General features: G+C 41.7%; 2 protein-coding genes across 2 annotated transcripts in view; both read right to left on the bottom strand.

Annotated features, from left to right (window-relative positions):
* Positions 1–67: 67 nt before the first annotated feature.
* On the bottom strand, positions 68–12896 carry NSRP1 (nuclear speckle splicing regulatory protein 1). The gene is made up of 7 exons (XM_039562896.1): positions 12832–12896; positions 11665–11752; positions 5303–5359; positions 5020–5151; positions 4284–4491; positions 3586–3694; positions 68–1721 (listed from the first exon to the last, which is right to left on the bottom strand). The coding sequence occupies exons 1-7, from the start codon at positions 12849–12851 to the stop codon at positions 653–655; spliced, it is 1683 nt and encodes a 560-aa protein (XP_039418830.1). The 5' UTR covers positions 12852–12896; the 3' UTR covers positions 68–652.
* Positions 12897–13966: 1070 nt separating this feature from the next.
* The window catches only part of EFCAB5 (EF-hand calcium binding domain 5), a 35821-nt gene continuing 28933 nt past the window's right edge, over positions 13967–20854 (bottom strand). Inside the window, exons 15-22 of the mRNA XM_039562908.1 lie at positions 20295–20467; positions 19325–19553; positions 18531–18683; positions 17263–17360; positions 16232–16485; positions 15665–15894; positions 15371–15467; positions 13967–14072 (exon numbers count right to left, since the gene is read on the bottom strand). Coding sequence (XP_039418842.1) covers positions 13969–14072; positions 15371–15467; positions 15665–15894; positions 16232–16485; positions 17263–17360; positions 18531–18683; positions 19325–19553; positions 20295–20467 — 1338 coding nt within the window. The 3' untranslated portion in view covers positions 13967–13968. The remainder of the gene's footprint in view (positions 14073–15370; positions 15468–15664; positions 15895–16231; positions 16486–17262; positions 17361–18530; positions 18684–19324; positions 19554–20294; positions 20468–20854) is intronic.

Genomic DNA, 20854 nt, shown 5'->3' with positions numbered 1-20854 from the left:
TCATCTGCCTTATTCCATGCAAAAAAGATGCAGTAAAATAACCTACACATTAAAAATGACCCACACATTAGATCCAATATGTATCTTACACTTTATTAACTGTTTCTGTACATTTCCCAGACCAAAACCCACACATAATACAAAATTTGTATCTCAATATGCATATAGCTTACAAAACTCCACACTACATACAGAAATCTCCCAAATCATTATTCAGGCTGTTTTTCTTGCTTTTTCACCCACTTTTACAGGTTTGATTCCCATTTTTGAGAGCAGCAGTGGGTAGCAATGACTTCTCCTAAGAGCTGAGAACACCTCTGTTTCAGCAGAGCTCACTGTTTTGGCTCCCCCTCCTCAGGGGATGTATTCTCACCCTAAATTGTTTAACACCCCCAGGTCTGTCCAAAATCTTCAAATACCAAGGACATGGTACTGAAGGGCGGGGTGGACAGTCAGCCACATTTAATATTTCAACTGTACAAACACACTAAGGGTGTGTGTCAAGAGACCTCTTAATCCATTCCGAAAGTTGTTCTCTTAAGGGACACACAACTTCTCAAAGGAAAGCCAGGAATAAATAGCTAGGATAACCTTTTCTGTCCAAGAATCTGCACAGCAGTGGCCTTTCCTCTTGGTTGACAGCCCAGGGACATCAATCCTCCTCCTTCTCGATGTAAGGCTTGGTGCTGACTCGGGCCATCTGCCGGGCCAGGTACCGGTCCCGTGCTGACATCACTGTCTCCTCATTGCTCCTTTTGGCAAATTTGCTCATGCTCTCAGGTGCTTTCTGTGCTTGTTCTTTCTCCTCTTTCTCCCCTTCTTCTCCAGCTTTACGTTTCTGCTCAGAAAAAATTCCAGAGCTGGAGCTTCCCTTCTCATCCACCTCTCTGTCTTTTCCCTTTCTCTCTTTTCCCAGATCAGTCTCTCCATCTTTTTCTAAAGATGTAGGAGTACTTCCCCTCCTCTCTCTGTACTTCTTTTCATCACTGCCATATTTCTCTCTTCTCTCCTTTGCATGATCTTCCCTTTCTCTGTATTTCTCTCCTCTCTCCTTCTCTCTGTCATTGTATCTGTCTTTATCATTTCTTGTTCTTTCTTTCTCTCGTTCCTTCTCTGAGCCCTTCTCCTCTCTCTCCTTTGCCCTCCTCCATTCTCTGCCATGTCCCTCCCTCTCTTTTCTTTCCTTCCCCCTCTGTTTATCATCTTGATCTTCCCTTCTTTCCTTCCCCCTCTGTTTATCATCTTGATCTTCCCTCCTTCTGTAGTGATCTCTATTAGTGTGATCCCCGTGCCTGTGTCGCTCTTCCCTTTCCCTCTGGTAATCCTTTTCATGGGTCCTACTTCTCTCATAATCCTTCTCCCTGTACTGTTCATCATTTCCCCTTCTGCCTGGCCTGCTCTCTCCCCTCTGATGACTTGTTTGGGCTTTGGTGCGTGGCTCTTCCTCCACACTGGATGAGCTTGGTGACCTGGAATGCCTCTGGCTTTTGTGATGTTTAACCTCCTCTTCACTGCTCACAGAGCTCTCCCGCCTTTTCTTCTTCTTCAAATTTACTTTACTATGTTTGTGTCTCTTGTCATCATCACTACTATCAGTTCCTAAGTCGGTATCAGCATCTGGATTGTTCTCTTTCTTAGAGGGCTTCACTCTCTGTCTTTCCGATGGGCATTTGTTCCTTTCACTGGGTTCATCCTGACTGTCAGGTTTTTCTTCCTTTGTCCTACATTTTTTACGTTAGAAAAGAAAAACAACATTAAAAAGCCTGAAATCTTGGACGTTTCTACAAAGTGACTTCTGGTCAGGACTTAGGCAAAAGATGCTGCTTTTTGAAAAGTCTAAGAAAGCAAATCTGTCTGTGGCTCAGGTTCCAGGAATCCAGCACAAAGTATCCATTTCTGGTTCTCTGATGAACATGAGCTGAGGAATTTATCTAAAAGAGTGAGGTTAAGTATGTGCAGCCTCCATCTAAGGAAAACAACATTGATTTGTGTTCCTATGTAAGCCTGCTGGCAGGTTATAAGTTTTCTTATGTGTTTAGTCCTCTATTCACATCAAATAATTATCCAGAGAAGAAGCAGGTTGTGTGTTTTGTTGACAGAGGCAGGAACACGTTTTTTTTGATCTCACATGTGTTCAGACAAAAATTAGTAACTTTCAACAGCTCAAATATTCTTAAATGCAAAATGCTGACCCATGGAGGGGGTTACGCTTTGTCATTCTCTTCTGGCTGATGAGGAAATACATGTTCAGTTGCATGAGCCACATCTCTTCCACTTAATCACACAGCTCCAGTAACAGCCTGTGGGACACTCTCATGAGTCAGCACACCACCAGTTACATTCTATGTCTGCTGAATGCTTGAAGGCACGGACAGCCTATAAACAATGGCTAAAAATTGCACGGAAAAGTTTCGTAATTTACTTAGTAATCCAATTAATTAAAACAACAAAGGTGGATCACTTTAGGGACAATTCTGAGATCTAAACATGAAGCTGTTTTCTCTCTGTATCCTGTTGTACCGCCATGAGAAAGAATAAAATTAAAATATACACCTGAGTTTATTTGAAAGCCTTGCTGGGAACACCATCTACAGGATTATTTGTTTCCCCTGAACTAATTTTATGTGCTAAAGGAAATTCCCTTAATTTGCAAGATTAAAAAAACATCATTTCAAATGGTCTCTACACAGTACAAAATCACATCATCCTGAACACTTCATGGAGAACTCCCCTGCTTCAGATAGCTGAGTAACTTCAGTGATCACTTTCTTCATTTAGGCTAAGAATTTACTTTCTAACAATCCAATCTCAGATCTGGAAGATCTCTTGATGAAAGCTGCATTTTCTTTGGGATGGCAAGCACTTAGCTAGTGACATCCATGCTCAAAACCTCTATCAAATGAGGTTTAACCTGAGTTAATTGTCTCAAATGATCAACTACTGCACACAAGAAACATCCCCTTCATCACATTTATCCACAGGGCAGAATGTTACCATTTTAAATAGCTAAATAATTCAGTCTCATCTCAATACTTTGTTTTGGAATGTTCACGTATTAAGATTTCAAAATATTCCCATTGGATTTCCTACATATATCATTCATTTCCTTTTACCACAGCATCAACACTCAATTTAGTTTTTATGCAACTAAATGTGGAGTAAGCACAAAGTTAAGAGTCTCACATTCTTTACAGGAAATTCATAGTATATTCATTTCCTATGACTTACTGCTATGCTCATTATTTTACCTCTTGTCTTCCTCATGATTCAAAATGTGTAACTTAATACAGATTGCTAAATATTATATAAACCAAAGAAAATGTAGGTTAGAATAATACCAAGCAGGATTACAAGCATAACTGTCCTCTTGATACCTTTTAGACAGCATCCCTGTCCTGCTTGTTTCATTTCTGTGTCACTAATGATCATCAGTTATTTACCAAATTATTCAATTAATCAGCTGTTTGAAATTACCAGTTTACGTTACCACTGTTTTGGTGCTCTCTGTCTAATCCTCCAGTGAGTATGGAATCACAGCCAGATGCTGGTTTTTATACCTGAAACCCTTTTGGAATCACATCCTACCTGGCTTCACGGAAGCTGCATTTAGGCATCTCTTCTTCCCCCACTCTCTGGTTTAAAAGATGTCTGTAAAACCCACTGAGATCCCTCTGTTTGGTCACATCCAGGTATGCTGAGAGAAAGAAAAGACAGTTGGATTTACTGTGCCACAAATACTCACCACACACAACTCACAACTGGTAGACACCACCACAACTGCAATCTCCATCTGGGAAGTTTTCAAACCCAAAGAGATAAAAGCTCAGTTACCTGACCTGACCTCACAGCAGACCACACTTGGAGTAGAAGGCTGGAACAGGTGACCTTCAGAGGTCCACTCCAACCCAATTAATCTTATGATCCTACATCCTGTGCTTTACATCTACTCCTGATACTGATCAGAATGTCTGAGGTGAGAACTGGAAACATCACTGTACCCCAGGCTTAGGAGTCTTCCTTCAACAACTGACCCTCCCTGAAAAATTTAAGTACCAACCCAAATAGTACTGACGCACAAACAGAGGAGCTTCCTCTGTTCCATTTGTAAGACGTGCAAAGGAAAATAGCAGACCAAGGTGGATCTGATTCAGGATCTGTGAACCTGGTCCCCTTTGACTTTAATTATCTTAAGCCTCACAGAGAGACCACCAGATGAATATGTTGTAAATCATGTACAAGGCCCTACTTCTTTTTCAGGACTATTATTTCACTGTGAATCTCACCCTCAAGAGCTGATTCTCTTCTTTCTCTCTCCTCCTCCTCAGCTCTTTCTTGCAGCTTCTTCTTATAGGCTGAAGTCACAAAAGCCTCTTTGTGTGCAAACTCTCCTCCTTCCATTTCACGCTCTTTCTGAATTTTTCTTTCCATTCGTCTTTCCTGTTCCTTCTTTCTAATCTCAGCTGCTTTGAGGATATTGTGGATGTATTTGGGCTGAGGTAGAAGGGAAAAAAGTTACCATGCTGAGAGATAATTGAGGTGGCTGAGAGAACACAAATTGGGATTGATGGAGATGTTGAATTAAGTTGGTAATGGAAGAAAATTGTCAGGAGCTACTCTAATGTGTTCTTCCCCTGATCGATAGCTATCCAAAATAAACTGCCACTCCCTTTCACATCCCTAACATGGCACATTTCCCAGTACCAAGAGAGGTTGCTGTATTCAATCAAAACAGTCATCCCATCTTTGACTAGGAGGATTTTTATTCTAAATGAAAAGAAATGGTTTTTTTGATTTTTTCATCCCTCTGTCTTCCATAACTGTAACAGCCTTGCCCTTCTTTTAAGGCTTCCTTTCATACAGAGAACCTGACAAGAGCCTTCAAATTAAATAGAATAAGTAACAATGAAATTATCATTTGTCAGGATAATTCAGCAATGCTTTGAAGTCTACAAGTTAACCAGTCATGACTACCCCAAGCAGAGAGAGTTGGACAGACACGATACATTCTCATGTATTGACCTTTTTGTCATCGTTTCCAGCTAACAGTTTGGCACTGCTTTCTTTCTTCTTCTGCTGCATTTCATCGTAAATACTGTCATATTCATACACCGTAGCATCTTCTTCTAAAGCCTTCTGAATCTCCAATTTAGTCTAAAACAAAAAAAGGGAGAAGAGATCCAAATAATAACAATGAAATCTTTACTATTTCCAAATATTTCATTCCTATATTGTAATTTAAGCAGATCTATAGTATAAACTTACCCATCAGAACACTGAGAGCAAATTAAAAATAGTCCCTTACCTGTTTCATTGCTTGCTTTTTCAATGCTTCTTTTTGAAGACTTTCCCCAACAGTTGGCTGAAGGAAGCATTGCAGAAACAAAATTAATTACACTGATAATAGTCTTTTTCTACCATTCTAACAAACAACTATATAATAGTCCAATTACAGGCAGGTGTGATTCAGAAAATACTGGAAGTTTTCCTGCATGTCCATCAGAGATGTAGCAGTCACAAGCAGAGATACTGACAATCACATGAAAAAAGAAAAACTATTCATAGTTAAATACAAAAGTCTGAAAGGATTTGGTGTTTACTTCAAGTCTGATCTGTATCATTAATTGTGTATTTTCAGAAATAAAAACAAACCTAAACAGCATGTACTTCAAATGTTACTGTTTAATTTCTCAGGATTAACATGCTAGCAAGTAACAATACTGATCTTTCCTAAGAAGAAACAGATCCCTATTTAAAATATGTTTTCTAATCATACTTTTACAAAAAAGCTTTGCATTTTATTTACTTTTTTCTTTTAATTAGTTTTGACCTAAACTACATATCTATCTTTTCTCAACCAGTAGGTAATAGTGTTAATTAAACAGATCCACTATAATGGCAGGACTTGTATCCTTGTTTAGGCAATTAAACATCTCAATCCTAAAAAGCAGAAATAGGAAGGGAAAATCCTTTTGCATTTTGGCAGCTTTCCAAGTTTTGCAACTTTGACTAATACATGCTCTGCATCACATTTTAAAAAGGCAAAGATATTCTGTAATTTGTTCGTAATAAAATTAAAAAATGAAAACCAAGTAGCAGGGAGGTTGGCAGCAGGGACTAAGATCTTCTGAAATCAAACAGAATTAGCACCATCTAAATTCAAACAGATCCCTTGAACATGAAGGCTTTTAAATTCATTTGATGTTTAAAATAAAATAATAACATGTCGTGACCCCTCTTTCTTATCCTATTAAAACTTTAACAGATGTGTTAACAAGGGAAAACACCAAGTGCTTTTCCACAATTTTCTCCAGGACAGACTGTAAACAGTGCAAATCTTTTTTTTTCACTGATTAATTTCAGAAACAGGGAACGAGCTGTGCAGGGACGGAGTTTCATTATACGTGACTCTGTGCACTCTGTCTCTCCCCTCTCCCCTCCCCGGAGGTGCCTGCTTGACTTGGCAAGAGGGCAGTGCTGTGTGAGCAGACACTGGCCCTGTGCTGAGTACCCAGTTCCTCCTCGGCACTGGGAAAGACTAAAATCACAAGTTCTCATCCGTTTCTGTCCCTTTACCCAGCTGGCATTTTCACAAAGACCACAGGAACACCTGACATCTTTGGGGGCTCTGTCATCCACCCAGGATGGGAGTAATGAACAGGTACAGACAGTGTTAACCTCTAAAGGACTTTTTTTCTGCTACGGAAACCATAAATAATAAAAGTACTTGCAAACTTCTCTGTGGCTTTTATTTTTTTTAAATGCCAGAAAGATAGTATCTCAGAGGAGTACCAAGTAATTCTAGACTCAGCAAGAGAAGGTGCTACGGTAACACTGTCATTATTTGGAGAAGTACATTTGGTATCATACAACAGAATCACCTGATCTAGAGATATTCTAGACCTTTGCTCACCTCCCACAAACACATGACCTTCATAAATAATACTACAATCAAAACCCCCTGAAACACAGAACATTGAAAATATTCCTTCCTAGCTCCCTCAAAGCAAAGGACTCACAGACAAGGAAAAAGGGGAACTCAAAAGGGCACATATTTCCACTTTTTCTGGTGCTATAATTGGTAAACATAGATTAAATCCATCTCTGCTTTCCAAATGTTAAACCTTGTGGCTAATAAAGGGAAAATGCGATGTGCACTTTATGGAAGAAAAACCCTGCACTGATTCTGTGCTCACCACTAGAGAGCAGATGCTTGCTATTACCCAGGTGCAGACAACCAGGTAAGGAAGCAGCCCAGGCTTCGGGCTTTAGGAAGCTGAGCTTGGCAGACATGAGCAACGCACAGAGCTGACTGTGGTATCGGGGGCTACACCCTGTCTGCTGCAGCTTGCTGATTATTTGGACTAGAATTGGATATAGTCTTTAATTTATTTATGTAGCTGGTTGGTTGGCTGGTTGACTGGGGGAAGCAGATAGCAGATTATTTAGTTTAAAACCTACAAGAACCCTGGCTTCATTCATCTCATGTTTACCTCTGCTTTCAGTACTGAAACTTAAGTTCTGAAGAATTTATGTTCATTAGTAGTTTACGACCCTGTACTTAATTTTATGACATATACCTTCTTTTGAAAAGGCTATAAATGAGTCAGTATAAACCATAAACAGCCATTTAAAATTACCATAGAACACACATCAGCATTACACAGAAGACCTCAATTTCCTCCTGGTTCTTGGGAAAGAAGATGGTCCTTTGTTTGATGTATTGAGGGTCATCACTGAAGGTTTCCTCTATGGGAAACTCTTACACTGGTTTAACAGAAAGGTACTTCAACAGTGAAGAACCTCCCCTGCACTATTCCAGAAAGCAGGAGCTCAGTGAAAGACGAAACAGATTGTGCAGTTACAATTACAGAATAAGCTTTATTCCACCAAAATATTTGAAACACTGCTTAGAATGTTTTCCTTGTCTGCCTACATGGAATAAACGCATTTATCTGCAAAGATTATGTAAACACTAAAGTAATACATAATCCTTATTACTGGACATATGATGGTAAAGAAGTCCATCTGCCATTTCTCCAGAGTGGCAGTAAGTTTACAGAAAACAAACACCTTCCCCAATGGTTTATGGCTGACAATTTCCTGTTGTGTTGTGAGCTCTGACAGATGAGAACTTCCCGTCCTTTTGTATTGTTTTACTTATCAACTTCCCATTTATTAAAGGCCCTATAAGCTCAGCAATCTGTCTCATACTTTTTCCCTCCCTCTAGTCAAGCTATTCTTCTGAAGCACAAAGCTTATAGTTCAATATTTTCTGGAAGGAGAAAACATTTTAACCGTATACTGTGAAAGGACACAGAATCCATGCAAATCAAGGAACTCTGAGAAATGAGACTCTCCAGTCTACCACTGCTACCAGACCATGGAAGAGAGCTTGTACACAACTGAAAAGGTTATTTAAAAAAAAAAAAAGCAATAAATTACCCCAATCTGTTAACATTTCTCATGGTTCTCTCAATTTCTTACCTCCTTCTCACTTTAAAATGAGCTACTTACACCCCCATGTACATGGATTTAGAAGTGAATCCTTAAGGCCTGCCCTCATAGAGACCTGCACAATCCAACTACAACCTGCACATGAGACTCCAGTCTTCATGGAAAAGAAAAATAAAAATCACATCAGGCAGAAGATTCTTCTCAATTCACATATGATATGAGTCATGGCTACTAGCAGAAGATCAAGAGAATGAACATGAAAAACAAGTCATGTACACAGAATCAGCTTTCCTCGGCACTCCATCCTAGTTTCCAGAAACCAGATCAAGGACTTCCTGAACTGGAGGATGCACCTGAACCATTGTTTGACATCAAGAGCATCCCTTAATTTGATGAATGCATTTCTGAATCTGTTTATATTTTTCACCATGCCACAGTATCCTGTGGCAAGGAGTTCCACACCTTAACTACACAACTTCCTTTTGTTTAGACTAAACCAGTTACTTGGTAATTCCATAATATAACCTGCTGCTCATATTATGAGAAATGGCAACATCTCCTTACTTCCTGAATTATTCTTGATCTTACACACATCCTCTTGAGTTATTCCTTTCCACTTCTCAGAAAACTCTTTTCTAGGAGCCCCTTTACTCTACTTAGTCTTACTTTGCATGGAAACTGTTGCAAAAACTCTGGTCAGCACCAACATCAGTTACTCAGCAAATACTTTTTAATCAGGCTCTTCCTTTGCAAAGTTGTAAATGGTAATGAGTGTTTCGGACCAAACCACTACAAAGGATCTGTAAGTAAAACCAAAACCCTGAGCCTATGACAGGATATAGTTTTCTGCTTATTTTCAGCTTCTTCCTGCTTAAACATTCCATTTATCTTTAGGTGGTCACTAAAAAACCCACCAAATCCAGCTGATACATTCACAGAATGTATCACACTGGCTCCACAATCTCTCTCCTGAATTGAGCACCTACTGAGGTCTATGTACAGTTATTTTTTTCATCCTGTCTTAACAAATCAGTTTTGAAAGACTGGTACAGTACAGGAACATACACTGGGTAATTCTGGTGCAATCAAGAAACAGAAATTTTATCTGCTGTACCACAGAGATAATTTCAACTAAACTCCAAAGGTAAAACAGAACAATGAACAGCACACAGGGAATACTGACAAGGCACCTTTTCCCAGTCAACACTGTATTTCAAGAAAATTTCCATCCCAGATGCTCTGTTTCTTATGAACTAACACAAAGACCATCTTCAGCAAGTAACATCCATTAATGTACTTAACCACAGGGGAAAAAAATAATCTAAATTCCTTCAGCAAGGACAGCAGCAAAATCTGAGTGAAAAATGCATAGTAATGTTAAAAAAAAGAAGGGAGCAGAAGTTTGGTATCTAATATATAATCACAGACCAAGTCAGGTGTGCAGATTTCCCAGCACAAACTTTATTAGAGTTCAGTTAAAAATACATAATCTCCAGACATTTGAGATGTAGTTCTGACTGATAAAGTAGCAGACAGGAAATGAAACCCCTCCCAAATGCTGCTCCTTATCTTGAAAAGCTCTGAAATTATTACTGAACTAATAAAGTAATTCTGATTTAAAAAAAAAAACAATCTTCTCCGATAAAGGCAGTTACGAGATTATTACTTTTTGCTGGGTATGTACCATACTGATGAGCACAACAACTTCTAAGAGCTTTTATAACAGACTCTGACAGTAAATCTGTCAGCTTTTCTGAAAGGGAGGACACTTGAGCTGTTAAGCTAAAAGTTGGCAGACAGCATCATATATTATTTTTACTAGAATTATTAGCATTCATTCTTTCGTTTCAATGTTTCGATATTAAGAGAAAATGAAGAAGGAAAAAAATACAAGACAGCCCCCAGGAAGGTTCGCAGACCTACCACATGATGTTTAACAACAACAGATTAAATGAGGTTTATTCCTGAGATCTGGAAAATGTGGGGTCAGATCCTTAATGCAGAGAAAGACACCAAATCCCATCTAACAGGGAAAGTGCTCCATTACCATCTCCAGGAGCTGTATCTAAAGGAAAGCCTCTCTCCATAGCCACAGTGGAGGTAAGCATCTCTGAGGACCACAGCTTAGTGAGGAAAAAGATGGGATTTAAAACACCCCTGTCCTGTTTCCTGTAAGCTGCACTGAGATGTTTCATGTTGAGTGGATAACACTAGGAAGGTCCTCAGCCCTTTCATGCCCTGTAAAACAGGAGCTCAGACACCTTCAACAGCAACACTCTGGATTCTGCAATGGAACCAGGTACACAGGAGCTGTGAATTGCTAAATTCAGGCTTTCTGTGACATAAAATTAACAACTGTTAGTTCATTAAAATAAAAATAGATTTTAAATATAAATATTTCAGTGAGTCAGAAACTGACCAAAATTATTTGATGCTTTATTAGCATTGTTTTTCTCAACCACACAAAAGAACAAGCATGGAGAGAAGCTCCAGGGAAGAAAGAACATTTTTGTAGCACAGGTTTCTGTAAGGGCCCCAGCCCAGCCCATATCCCAGACTGTTCCTGGATACTTCCCGTGCTTCCAGGTGCACATCCAGGTGGGATTTACACAGCGCACAGTGCCCTCTACTGGGGCAGGTACAGAGCGAGTATTTTGAATGTAATACTTTGAAAGAAATTAAAAATTAAAGAGTACAGAAAAGAACACTGTCACGCAAATTTCATGCATCTTCTTTTGCTTTAGAACTTTTGGGTTGTACAACTTTGCTTTTGTTCACAATATGGACACCATAAAATCAATTACATCAAATTTGGGTGGAATGAACTAAAGGATTAAACACACTTATCCACCACACTTTAAAGTTAGCATCTGAGTGAGATCTGTTGATTACTACTGGGCTTTCTATTTGCAGTCATTCACCAGTGACAGTCAACAAATCTCTTTACAAGCTACAGTTAACTCTAGCAAACAGGTTGTCACATGTGCTGAACTTCTGGAAGAGTTGACAGAAAGTAACAAGAAAATCATCACTTTCATGTAATGTGTACTAAAGAAAATACAGATCATATTTCACACCCAAATCCAAAATGATGACACATATCCTAATGACATTGCCAAAATCTCAAAATCTGATGCAGCCATTAAGGGTTGGACACAAAGAAATTTGCAGAATATGGGGCAAATTACAGAAGAAAATTGTTGAACTGACCTCTTCATCTGACTCATCTGCGAACACCGACAGCTTCTTTGAAACAAGATTTTTCTGTGGCAACTTTTTGGGCATAATAAGCCCATATCTAGAGGAAAAAAAATTAAAAGTCACCTTTAGCATCACTTACAACACAGCACGCTCCAAAACAAAACATCTACAATTTACATTTACAATTTGAAAAGTAGAAGATCAGCATCAACATAATGTATCAAAGTTATATGTGAGCAGCCTTTGCAGCAGAGCACACCTGCCAGCTTCTCCCAGAGCTACTGCAGTCTTTTGCCATGCAAAGTTTCTGGATGCAACGATTGTCCTAAATCAAGACACAAATCCCTCTTGTCCAGAGCTCTCCAAATTATTTACTTTTCTCTCTCAGAGAAGTAAGAAATTATTGTTTAATCTGAAGGGATTTAGCCTTAGTGTATACCAGGCACTATTCCATGGCTACATTTGCAGTGCAGTAATTTCATGTTTTGCTGGTGATGTAAACCACAGCTACAGCTATGGCAAAGGACAAGATTTACAGTCAGATTATATCGCGCTGAGATTGATTAACCACACACAAACAACTCTTCTACTGACAAAGTCCATCTCTGTGCTAAACCCACTTCCCTTTGGGGCTGAGCAACCTCTAAATCGGAGATTTCTTGCCCACCTGCCTTTCCCTGAATCCATCACTGAGTCAATATTTCGCCACAGCGTGTATGGCTGAACTGACTGGAACACCCCATCATTCTGGGGGTACCACACCATCCCTGCGACCGCTGTTCGCTTCCGTGAGCCCTGAACCCGCCCCTCAGCTCCGTCTGACCCGGCTGCGGAGGCCGAGCGGGAGCCGCTGGCCCGGCCGCTGCCGGTGCTCGAGGGTGGGAGGTACGAGGGAACACTGAGGAGATTCTCCTCCCTAAGAGTGAAAAATAACGCCGGGCAATACCGCCACACCCTCAAGGGCCTGCCCGCTGTTTTGAGTTTTGTTTGTTTTTAATAAACACAGTTTTAAAGTCAGGCCAACACAGCGAGGCCGAGCGGCGGACACCTGGGATAAGCGAGTCCCTGGGCAAGGGTCTTCCAGCGCCCGCCCTCAGCGCCAGCCGCAAATCCCCCCCCGACCGCTGCCCCGCGGCCCCAGCGGGGCCCGGCCGCCCTGGCCCTGCCGGCACTCACTGCTTGCCCAGCGCCGCCATCTTGTCCGGCCGCCTCCCCCGCGCTGCCGCTGCTGTTCCGCGGCCGCAGATTCCTCGCGGCCGAGTCCTCCCCACGCACTTTCCCCGCCCGCCCCGGAGCCCCCCACGGCACCGCGCCGCAGTCCCGCTCCGGGAGGGAAGCGGAGAGCGGGAGGAGCGGGCTAGAGGCGGCGGGGGATTTTTTTTTTAACCGCTCGGTGTCGAGGGGAGAAAGTGCTGATCGGGGAAGGGCGATGGCGGGCGCTTCTGAGGGGAGCGGCGGGGGAAGGCGAGCGCGCCTCAGGGCAGTGGCGGGAACGGTCCCTGAGGAGGGGAAAGCCCCTGAGGGGGGAACGGCCCCGAGACGCTCCCGGGGCCACCGGTGGTCGTCGGTCCCCGGGCCGGGGCTGAGGAGCCGCATTGTCGTCGTCGTCCCCCCCCATCCGTCACCGACTTGTCACTTGTTTCCCGCTAAAGGCTGAAAGAGGAGTTTAATTTCCCAAAATGTTATTAAAAAAGTGATTCTGCCAAAAGGGACGTTATTGGAAAGATGAAATCTCGCTGCAGACAGTGCAGTTGCTGTAATCTCAAGCTTTATCCCAATAAGAAAGCTTTTTGTGTTATAATAATAGTGCTGGGCTTTTCTGCAACGTGTTCAGAAGAACGTTACAAAATGCTGATTAACAACCTTTATTTAAAATTATTCCTAAAAAGTCATTTAAGGAGACCGAGCCTTGAAAATTTTTGCTGTATCATTTATGAGCATTGTAACTTGGGAACCATAAAGATGTCCCTTCCTCTCTTTTTCCCATCAGAATCAATTAAAAAAACCCCTAAAACTTTGATTAAGCCTTTAAAATTTAGTAGCTATACTGGCAAAATTTTTTTCTTTAATGTTTCTATTGCTTTTTCTTCATAATCCTTAACAGACTCCCTCTCATCTTGACTAATAATCCCTAACAGACTTCAGCCATTCTTACAACAAATACTAGTGGCTGTGCATAAAAATCAACAGTTAATTTAATAAAAGATGTGAAACACCAGAATCACGAGGGTTAGATTAGAAATTAAGAAATTTAATTGGAGGCACACTAGAACTGGTTGCCAAAAGGGGCTAAGGTTGGTTTTTTTCGGTGTGTTAGCTCTTTGTGATCTCCACGAGCGCCCGGCAGGTGTGAAGCCACTGGTACAGGTATTTGGCTGGAGCAAAGCCCTGCTGCCACATTGCTTCTTGAGGGACACCTGGGACAAAAAACCAGCTGTAAATACAACAGGGAAAGTCAAAACTGTGAGCAGTGTTGCCACAAGAACAGAAGATCTTTCCCTCAGCAGAGTTTACCCTGAGTCCAGTAATGCCAGGAATGGTGATGCTTTGAAAAGCACACAGCTGTATTGTGACAGTGACCTGTCAAGTACTGGCTTTCTACTATCATTTATCTGGTTTTGTGGTGGGTGCCCTATTGTACAAAGTGCTCTGCTATATTTTAATGCTAAACCAGCACATATATATGGAACATATGGACATTACCTGATGTTCATTTTAAAGGATTTCCCATAATTGTGACTTATACCTGCATTCACACCCCTGATCTGACACTGCTCTCTCAGAATAGGTTCCATCCTGGGAAACCAACCTTTCCTAGCACACCAGCAGTTTCCAAAGCTACATTCTTTAAGCTAATTAAACCTACATCCCTAACTGTAGGAAAACTGGATGCTCTAGGCCTGTTTTGTTCTTTCCAGTGAATTAGTTTAATATATATAAGGAGAACACATGAAAAGGAGCTATGACTGCCACAAGTGTTTACTCTTTATCAGCAGGCAGGGTACTGTTGATAAATATCCCCAGCTAAAGTAATAACTCTTGTCCACATTTGGGTTTTAACAGGCCTCTCAGACTGGTATTAGATCATGAAGAGAGAGGTCTCAATGAGAACAAGTAATTTCTCTTGCAGAGATATTGCAAATAATAGTAACAGCCTCTTGACTGTTCTGGCACCAAAAAAAGCTCACGTTTATTAAAGGAGAGAACGACAGACTGAAAAGCAGCTCCTGTCTATGGCCCGTGAGTACATTAAGCACTTGGCAGATGGTGTTTATGAGGAGGACAGCTCACACTGTGTGTTCCTGTTTGGAGTTGGGTCAGTCCCTAGGGCAGGGCATGGAGGTCTGAAGCAGATTTGCTTGCCAAAAGAACCATCATTCTTCATGTCTTTACATATTCTTTGCCAAAAGAACCCTCATTCTTCATACTTATCGGGAGGTTTACAATGAGATCACTTGTTCTGGAAGGTTTCAAAGCTAATCTGCTCTCCTTTCCTGAAGGCAGTGAATTTTGAGTCTAAATTTAACAGGTTGATTTCTATTGACCAAAAACATTGCAGATATTTAGGACCCTTTATCTGTTGTTTAATCTATTGTGAAATCAAAGTTAATTTCTGAAGTAAGGCCCTTAAAAGCACTCAGCCGAATGTTGCCATTGACACGGTTTCATTGTTGAACCGTGCCTGGTAACCTCACACTGAGTTTATGATATTTACCAGTGATGAGGTCCAGCAGCAGCTCTGCTTGAACTTGCACAGATGAAGCAGTTGGATCAAAGCAATAAATCTCCTGAATCAAATTGTCATCCAGTTTCTGCAATGCAGAGAACAAAAAGATTAGGGTGTTTGTGAAAAGCTTTGTGAAAGACAGAATGAAAGGTAGATGAGAAACATATAGGAAATCTATAGGTAATGAATTATTTCACTGCCATTTCCCCCTTGGCAAATTCCACTGTATCTTCTTGGAGGAGGAAGAATAAATAACAAACTCTCAACAATTTGAATTCTCACCAGTTTACACTGATTCCAGCTCTCAGTCTCCTCTGAGCCCTTCCAGTCTGAATGCAAAAGCAACAGCACAGCCTTAACTACATCATGTACCAAAGCTGGGGGTTCTGCACAGCTCTTTATTCCAGCAAAGCTCTCAGCATCAAGTTTCTGGACACACTCACGCAGCTCCTGCAGCATGAACCGGTGGAACAGAATCCCCGCATGCCTCACGTTTGCCACACGTTCTGCCTCTGCAATCAAAAACAAACCTCTCAAGAAGCTGCTCAGAAACATCTGCTACTCAAGACATACATTATAGAGACAGTCTACGTGCTAGATCCCTGAGGGCAACAATGCCTGCTTCACACCTTTCATTTCAGGACAAGTACCCTGTGAGCCAGAGTTAAAATCTGCCCATTCTGTTTAACTCTGCTCTGCTAAGCACCAAGACTTGCTCAGGAGTAGTTTATCTATACCAAGGATTTGTATTTGTCTTTCCATACTTGTAGGAATGATACTTTTAATACAGTTTTGCTGAGATTCCTAATTTCACCCCAAAAAACTATCTCACAGCTGTATGCACAATACCCAGCACGTGTGTTGGTTCTGCTTCCTCTAGACACCTCTGCAGGATCTCCGAGCAGGCAGCTTGGGCCATCTTTAGCATTTTCTGTAGGTCTTTCTGTTCCTCAGGTGGTAATTTCTTGTGCTGTCCGATGCTGATATCGAATATGCCGAGAGTTTGTCTTGATAGGTCATGGAGAGGTACTGCAATGTGGTATTCTCCATGGATAGAAGTGAGAGTGACCTCTGAACTTTCTGTGCTCTTGAACAGGTAATCTCTGAAATGAAATGTGCTAGGCTTTACCATACTGGTTTGTTTTGGTGATTTACTTAGCATATTTAAGTAAGATGCCATTCATCTCTTGTTGTTAAAATAAAGATATTACATTACTAAATCATAGTTTGTTTCCTTGAACTGAAATTTGCACAGCTCTAAGTATCATTCAAGGCATATACACAAAGGAAAAATAGCATTGGGAACACAATGTTGCTTAGCCAAGGTGATTGCTGAAAATCATGAGACTTTAACTAATGTTGCTTTAAAAGCAGTTTGCTGTTTCTAACTGCACTGACGTTTGTTCTACAGAGTTTTATAAAAAGTAAAAACAGCTGCTGGAACAGCAAATGGCTGTTCAAGCAACTTTGACAACAAGGATGATATGCTTAAAAGACAAGTCTGTGAGGATTTTGGCAGTGGAAGGAAACAGAGAATTGAAGGAAATGAGACTAATATGTCCAGGAAAAAATACAGATTATTCTAAAGAGCAAAATGGTTCTGTGCAGGCCGTAACCCTGCAAACCTTGGCAGCTCAGCTGGTAAGCATTAAGTCAGAAGTTAAGTTTTTGCAGCCTAAAGTCAAAGAGAAAATACTCCTCAGCCCTTCACAGTTCAGTGCCATGTGCGTACGCACCAGAATCCTTGATAGTGAGAGAGCTGCAGCCAGACACTCTCTCAGGGCTGCACTACCAGGGGCTTCATGCAATGTAGGTCAGCCTGATGCAGACTGAGTCAAGGAGCAAAGGGGACCAGTCCCATTGCAGGTGCTGCAGCCTACCTGAGGAGGTTTTCCTCTCTGAGGAGAACAACAGGAGAGCTATGGATTTCCTTTTGTCCCGTGTTATCTGTAGTGATCATCTTGTACAGAGCATAGTTCTGATAAAGAGAAAAGAGAGGTTTAGCTGCATCCAAGAAAGCAACAGATATTTTGAAGCTTGGAGAGGGAGGAAATGGTTTCTTACTCACAGGAAACTCCTATGTCCATTCAAGAGCAATGGGATGGTTTAAAGACATCTCCCAACAATGCTTAGTTTTATTCCCAGACATACATGAAGAATGTGCCCTGGACCTCCCTCAGCCAGACTATTTAATCCACCCCAGGCTCCACACTGAGGAACACCCACAGGCCTAGAGATCTCCATTCTTTTTCCCATCCTCTTGCAGTCCTTTCTCATGTCATGTTTGTGTCAGTGTGGTTGACACATGAAAAGCACAGAGGGGAGCGACTGACCTGGCTATCAGGCAGCTAACAAGGGAACAGTGCCTAGCCTGGAATGACAACAGAATGCTGCCAACATAAACCATGCTTATCAGAGGAAGCAGCTGAATTATGGCTGCAGCAGATGTCATACAGACTTTGGGATGACACGGGATCAGTCCTAAATATTGCATAAACTTTTCATCTTCTTAACTCACTGGTACATGAAGCGACAAACTTCCCAGGGCCCAAGTGCCTGCTGTAGAACTGGAATCTGACCTGCACGGAGCGGGGCTGCCTTTACAAGCTGGCTAATTGGGAACCAGTCACTTCCTGAGCTGTATTTATGTCTTGGCTGCTGACATAAGTTCAGAACAAAGAGCTAATACATTAGCTGGAACATTCTCTTGTCCCTATAAAATACCGTAATTTTGACATGCAGAGAATCTCCAAAGAGAAGCATTTCCCTTTGTGGAAGTCCCAGACAGCAAAGCTGTGGATGGATGGATGGGTGGGTGGGGGGTTCTGCTCTATTGGTTGCTATGCAGCAGTTAGCACTGAAGTAGGAGAATATTCCCCTTTCCTATGGAGAAAGGGTTATACTAGCAGTGCTCTTGAATTCTTTTACATGGGTGGATGAAAAGAATGAAGAGGAATCTCCCTTACAGAGGGAATCTTCCCTCTCTACCTTTGTAGACCTTTTGTTGCACAGGCAGGCACAAGAATCTTGTGCAGACTTCAGCTTTAATGATAAAACCACTGGGAAAACACAGGCAGCTGGAGATGGCACGTCCTCTCTAAAGCAGCCTTTCAGCCCCTGATGATTACAGACCTTTTCTCTGCAGTACCTTGTCTTTGCCAGGTGCCACCAGATAGGTTGTGACAGTGTGGATGCTGGGTGTCCTGGGATACAACCAGTCCAGAGCAGTGACAGCCACTTGTAGGACATTTTCCCTCATGCAGATGTGGTGGTAGGCTTTGCTGAATGCATGGCAAACTCCCTGTGAAAGCAGAATTCCACCATGTGAGCCAGACAATTCCGCATGATTTGGGGAGAAAAAAGCTGAGGAAATGTTCACGTTGTAACAAATTGCTTTAATCAGAATTTGTAAAGCGGAAAAGTGGCTGTGAAATGTCCCTTATCAAATAATGCTCTGAAGTACTGAGTACCCGGTCACGGCCAAGTCCTTAACAAGACAGAGCTGATTTTCAGTGGAAATAGCCAAATGGACTGGTAAGGTTGGCTTGCTGCGCTCCCTGCTGCCCAGATGATGCAACCACAGTAAGGCTGGTCCCAAAGACCATCCGGACGGCTGTCGCTTACAATTATTCCACCACGTAAAAAGTAAGGTTTCATATCATTTTATAGAAATAAACACAAATATGAGATTGAGAGCTTGAGGAAATAAAAGCTGCTATCTTTGGACTTTGCACAAAAGGTCAATTAACTTCCTAGTCAGGAGAAGATTAAATAAATTATTGATGAAGTGATACCTCAATAAATTTCAGATCAGATGCTAATCAGCAGGATACTGCTAAGGTGCTCTTCTAACACCACTTTCACCATATACTGCAGAACAAACGTAAAATTCACAAGTTTTTTGCAGGTTGGAGTAACAAACTGCTTTCTGATGGTGCCCACCTCGTAGAAGGTGATCTCATGGGTCAGGAAGATGGATTTCTCACACTGGTCCTGAAGAGTGTCAAGTCCTAGAATGCCAAAAACTCTCCAATGAGCATCGTGCAGGGGCAGCACCAGGAGTGAACCTTTCCTCTCCTCCACAGGGCGGTCAGAGTTCCAGAAGTGAACATTTCCATGAAGCTGAACTCTTGGAACATAGACTGGCTGTCCCTGGTCAATGGCTGCAAAGCTGAAATATAAGTTTATGAGGAGGTTTGTCAGGAGGAGCAGAAAACCTTTAGTGAAACAGTAAGTACTGCAGCTTTGATCTCTCCCTGTTTTTTGGCATCAGAGAAGGAAGGTGTGAGCTCCATACCCTGACCACACTCAGCAATACCACATTTACCACTTGCATCCCAAAGGCAGTGGTAATAAATAGGCACATTTCATCCTTAGGACATTTTAAAAACATCAGTTAATAAATGGAATGAAGAGGAATACAGAAGCAAGCAGCAGTTACATTTAATAGGTTAGAGGCAGCAATGTTTGAAGAGACAAATATGCCTGGCTTTTGGAAATGACAAGTGAAGAAGCATGAAAGCTGTTTATAGCATAAACCCTAGGGAAGGAAAGGCATTGTTCTCAAAAATATCCTGTGGATATAAACTGGCGTAAGGGAATTAATTTTTAAAGAAGAAAATGTAGGCCCAATGCCACAAACATTTGCTAAAGGATGAGATTTATTAGACTGTGAGCTAATCTCCCCAAGGAAAGGAGTGAAATCCCAGACAGAGCAGTTCTAAGCAGACCATGCGGAGTATAGGATAGGAGTATAGTGTATAGGATATTGGCTCATTCCACAACGGTCTCTTGGGGAGATTTCCTCTCTGGAGTACTCCATCAACCTCAGTTTCCAGTGCATCCCAGACACTGCCCTGTACATTCCAAACAGTTTTGAGGAAAAGGAGCAGTTATTTGCAGTTTTTCTTACCTTACTCCTTTCATGTCTCTGTGCAGTACCTGGTTTAGGACGTAGGGAGCATCGTCTGCGGTACAGGCCACATAACGCAGGAGAAACTGTCCCTGCTCTGGGGAGAGCTGGTTCTCCTCCAGAAGGGCAATATATGCACTGATCCTCTTGTTATCCCCGTGGGCTTCCATGTCCTAGCAACCAAACATTTCCCATTACAGTCTGTACATTAGCCACTGACACTTATTACATGGACTTAGCACTTGTTTAATTTTTGCTGTGATGCTGCTCTGGGTCACTGAGTTTGTGTCACTACCCCCATGACGTGGCTGTGTCTCTGCTGTGGCCGTGTCTGCCCAGTGCACTCAGTGACAAGCACAAACACTCAGTATTTTGATTGGCAAGGAAAACTGATTTCCTTTTCCCTGTTGCTAATGGGGAGGATTAAATAGAAAAATAATGCCTAACTATAACCTGTGCCTGAGCAAAATCCTATGGATTTCTCCTCCAATAGGAGATTCCTTTAAGAATAAAACAAGTGACATAATTGCCACATTTACAAACCTAGACAATACTGCAAA

Source organism: Corvus cornix, chromosome 19, assembly GCF_000738735.6.
Source record: "Corvus cornix cornix isolate S_Up_H32 chromosome 19, ASM73873v5, whole genome shotgun sequence".
In the NCBI taxonomy this organism is placed as follows: Eukaryota; Metazoa; Chordata; class Aves; order Passeriformes; family Corvidae; genus Corvus; species Corvus cornix.
This window is presented reverse-complemented; position numbering and strand designations above follow the sequence as displayed.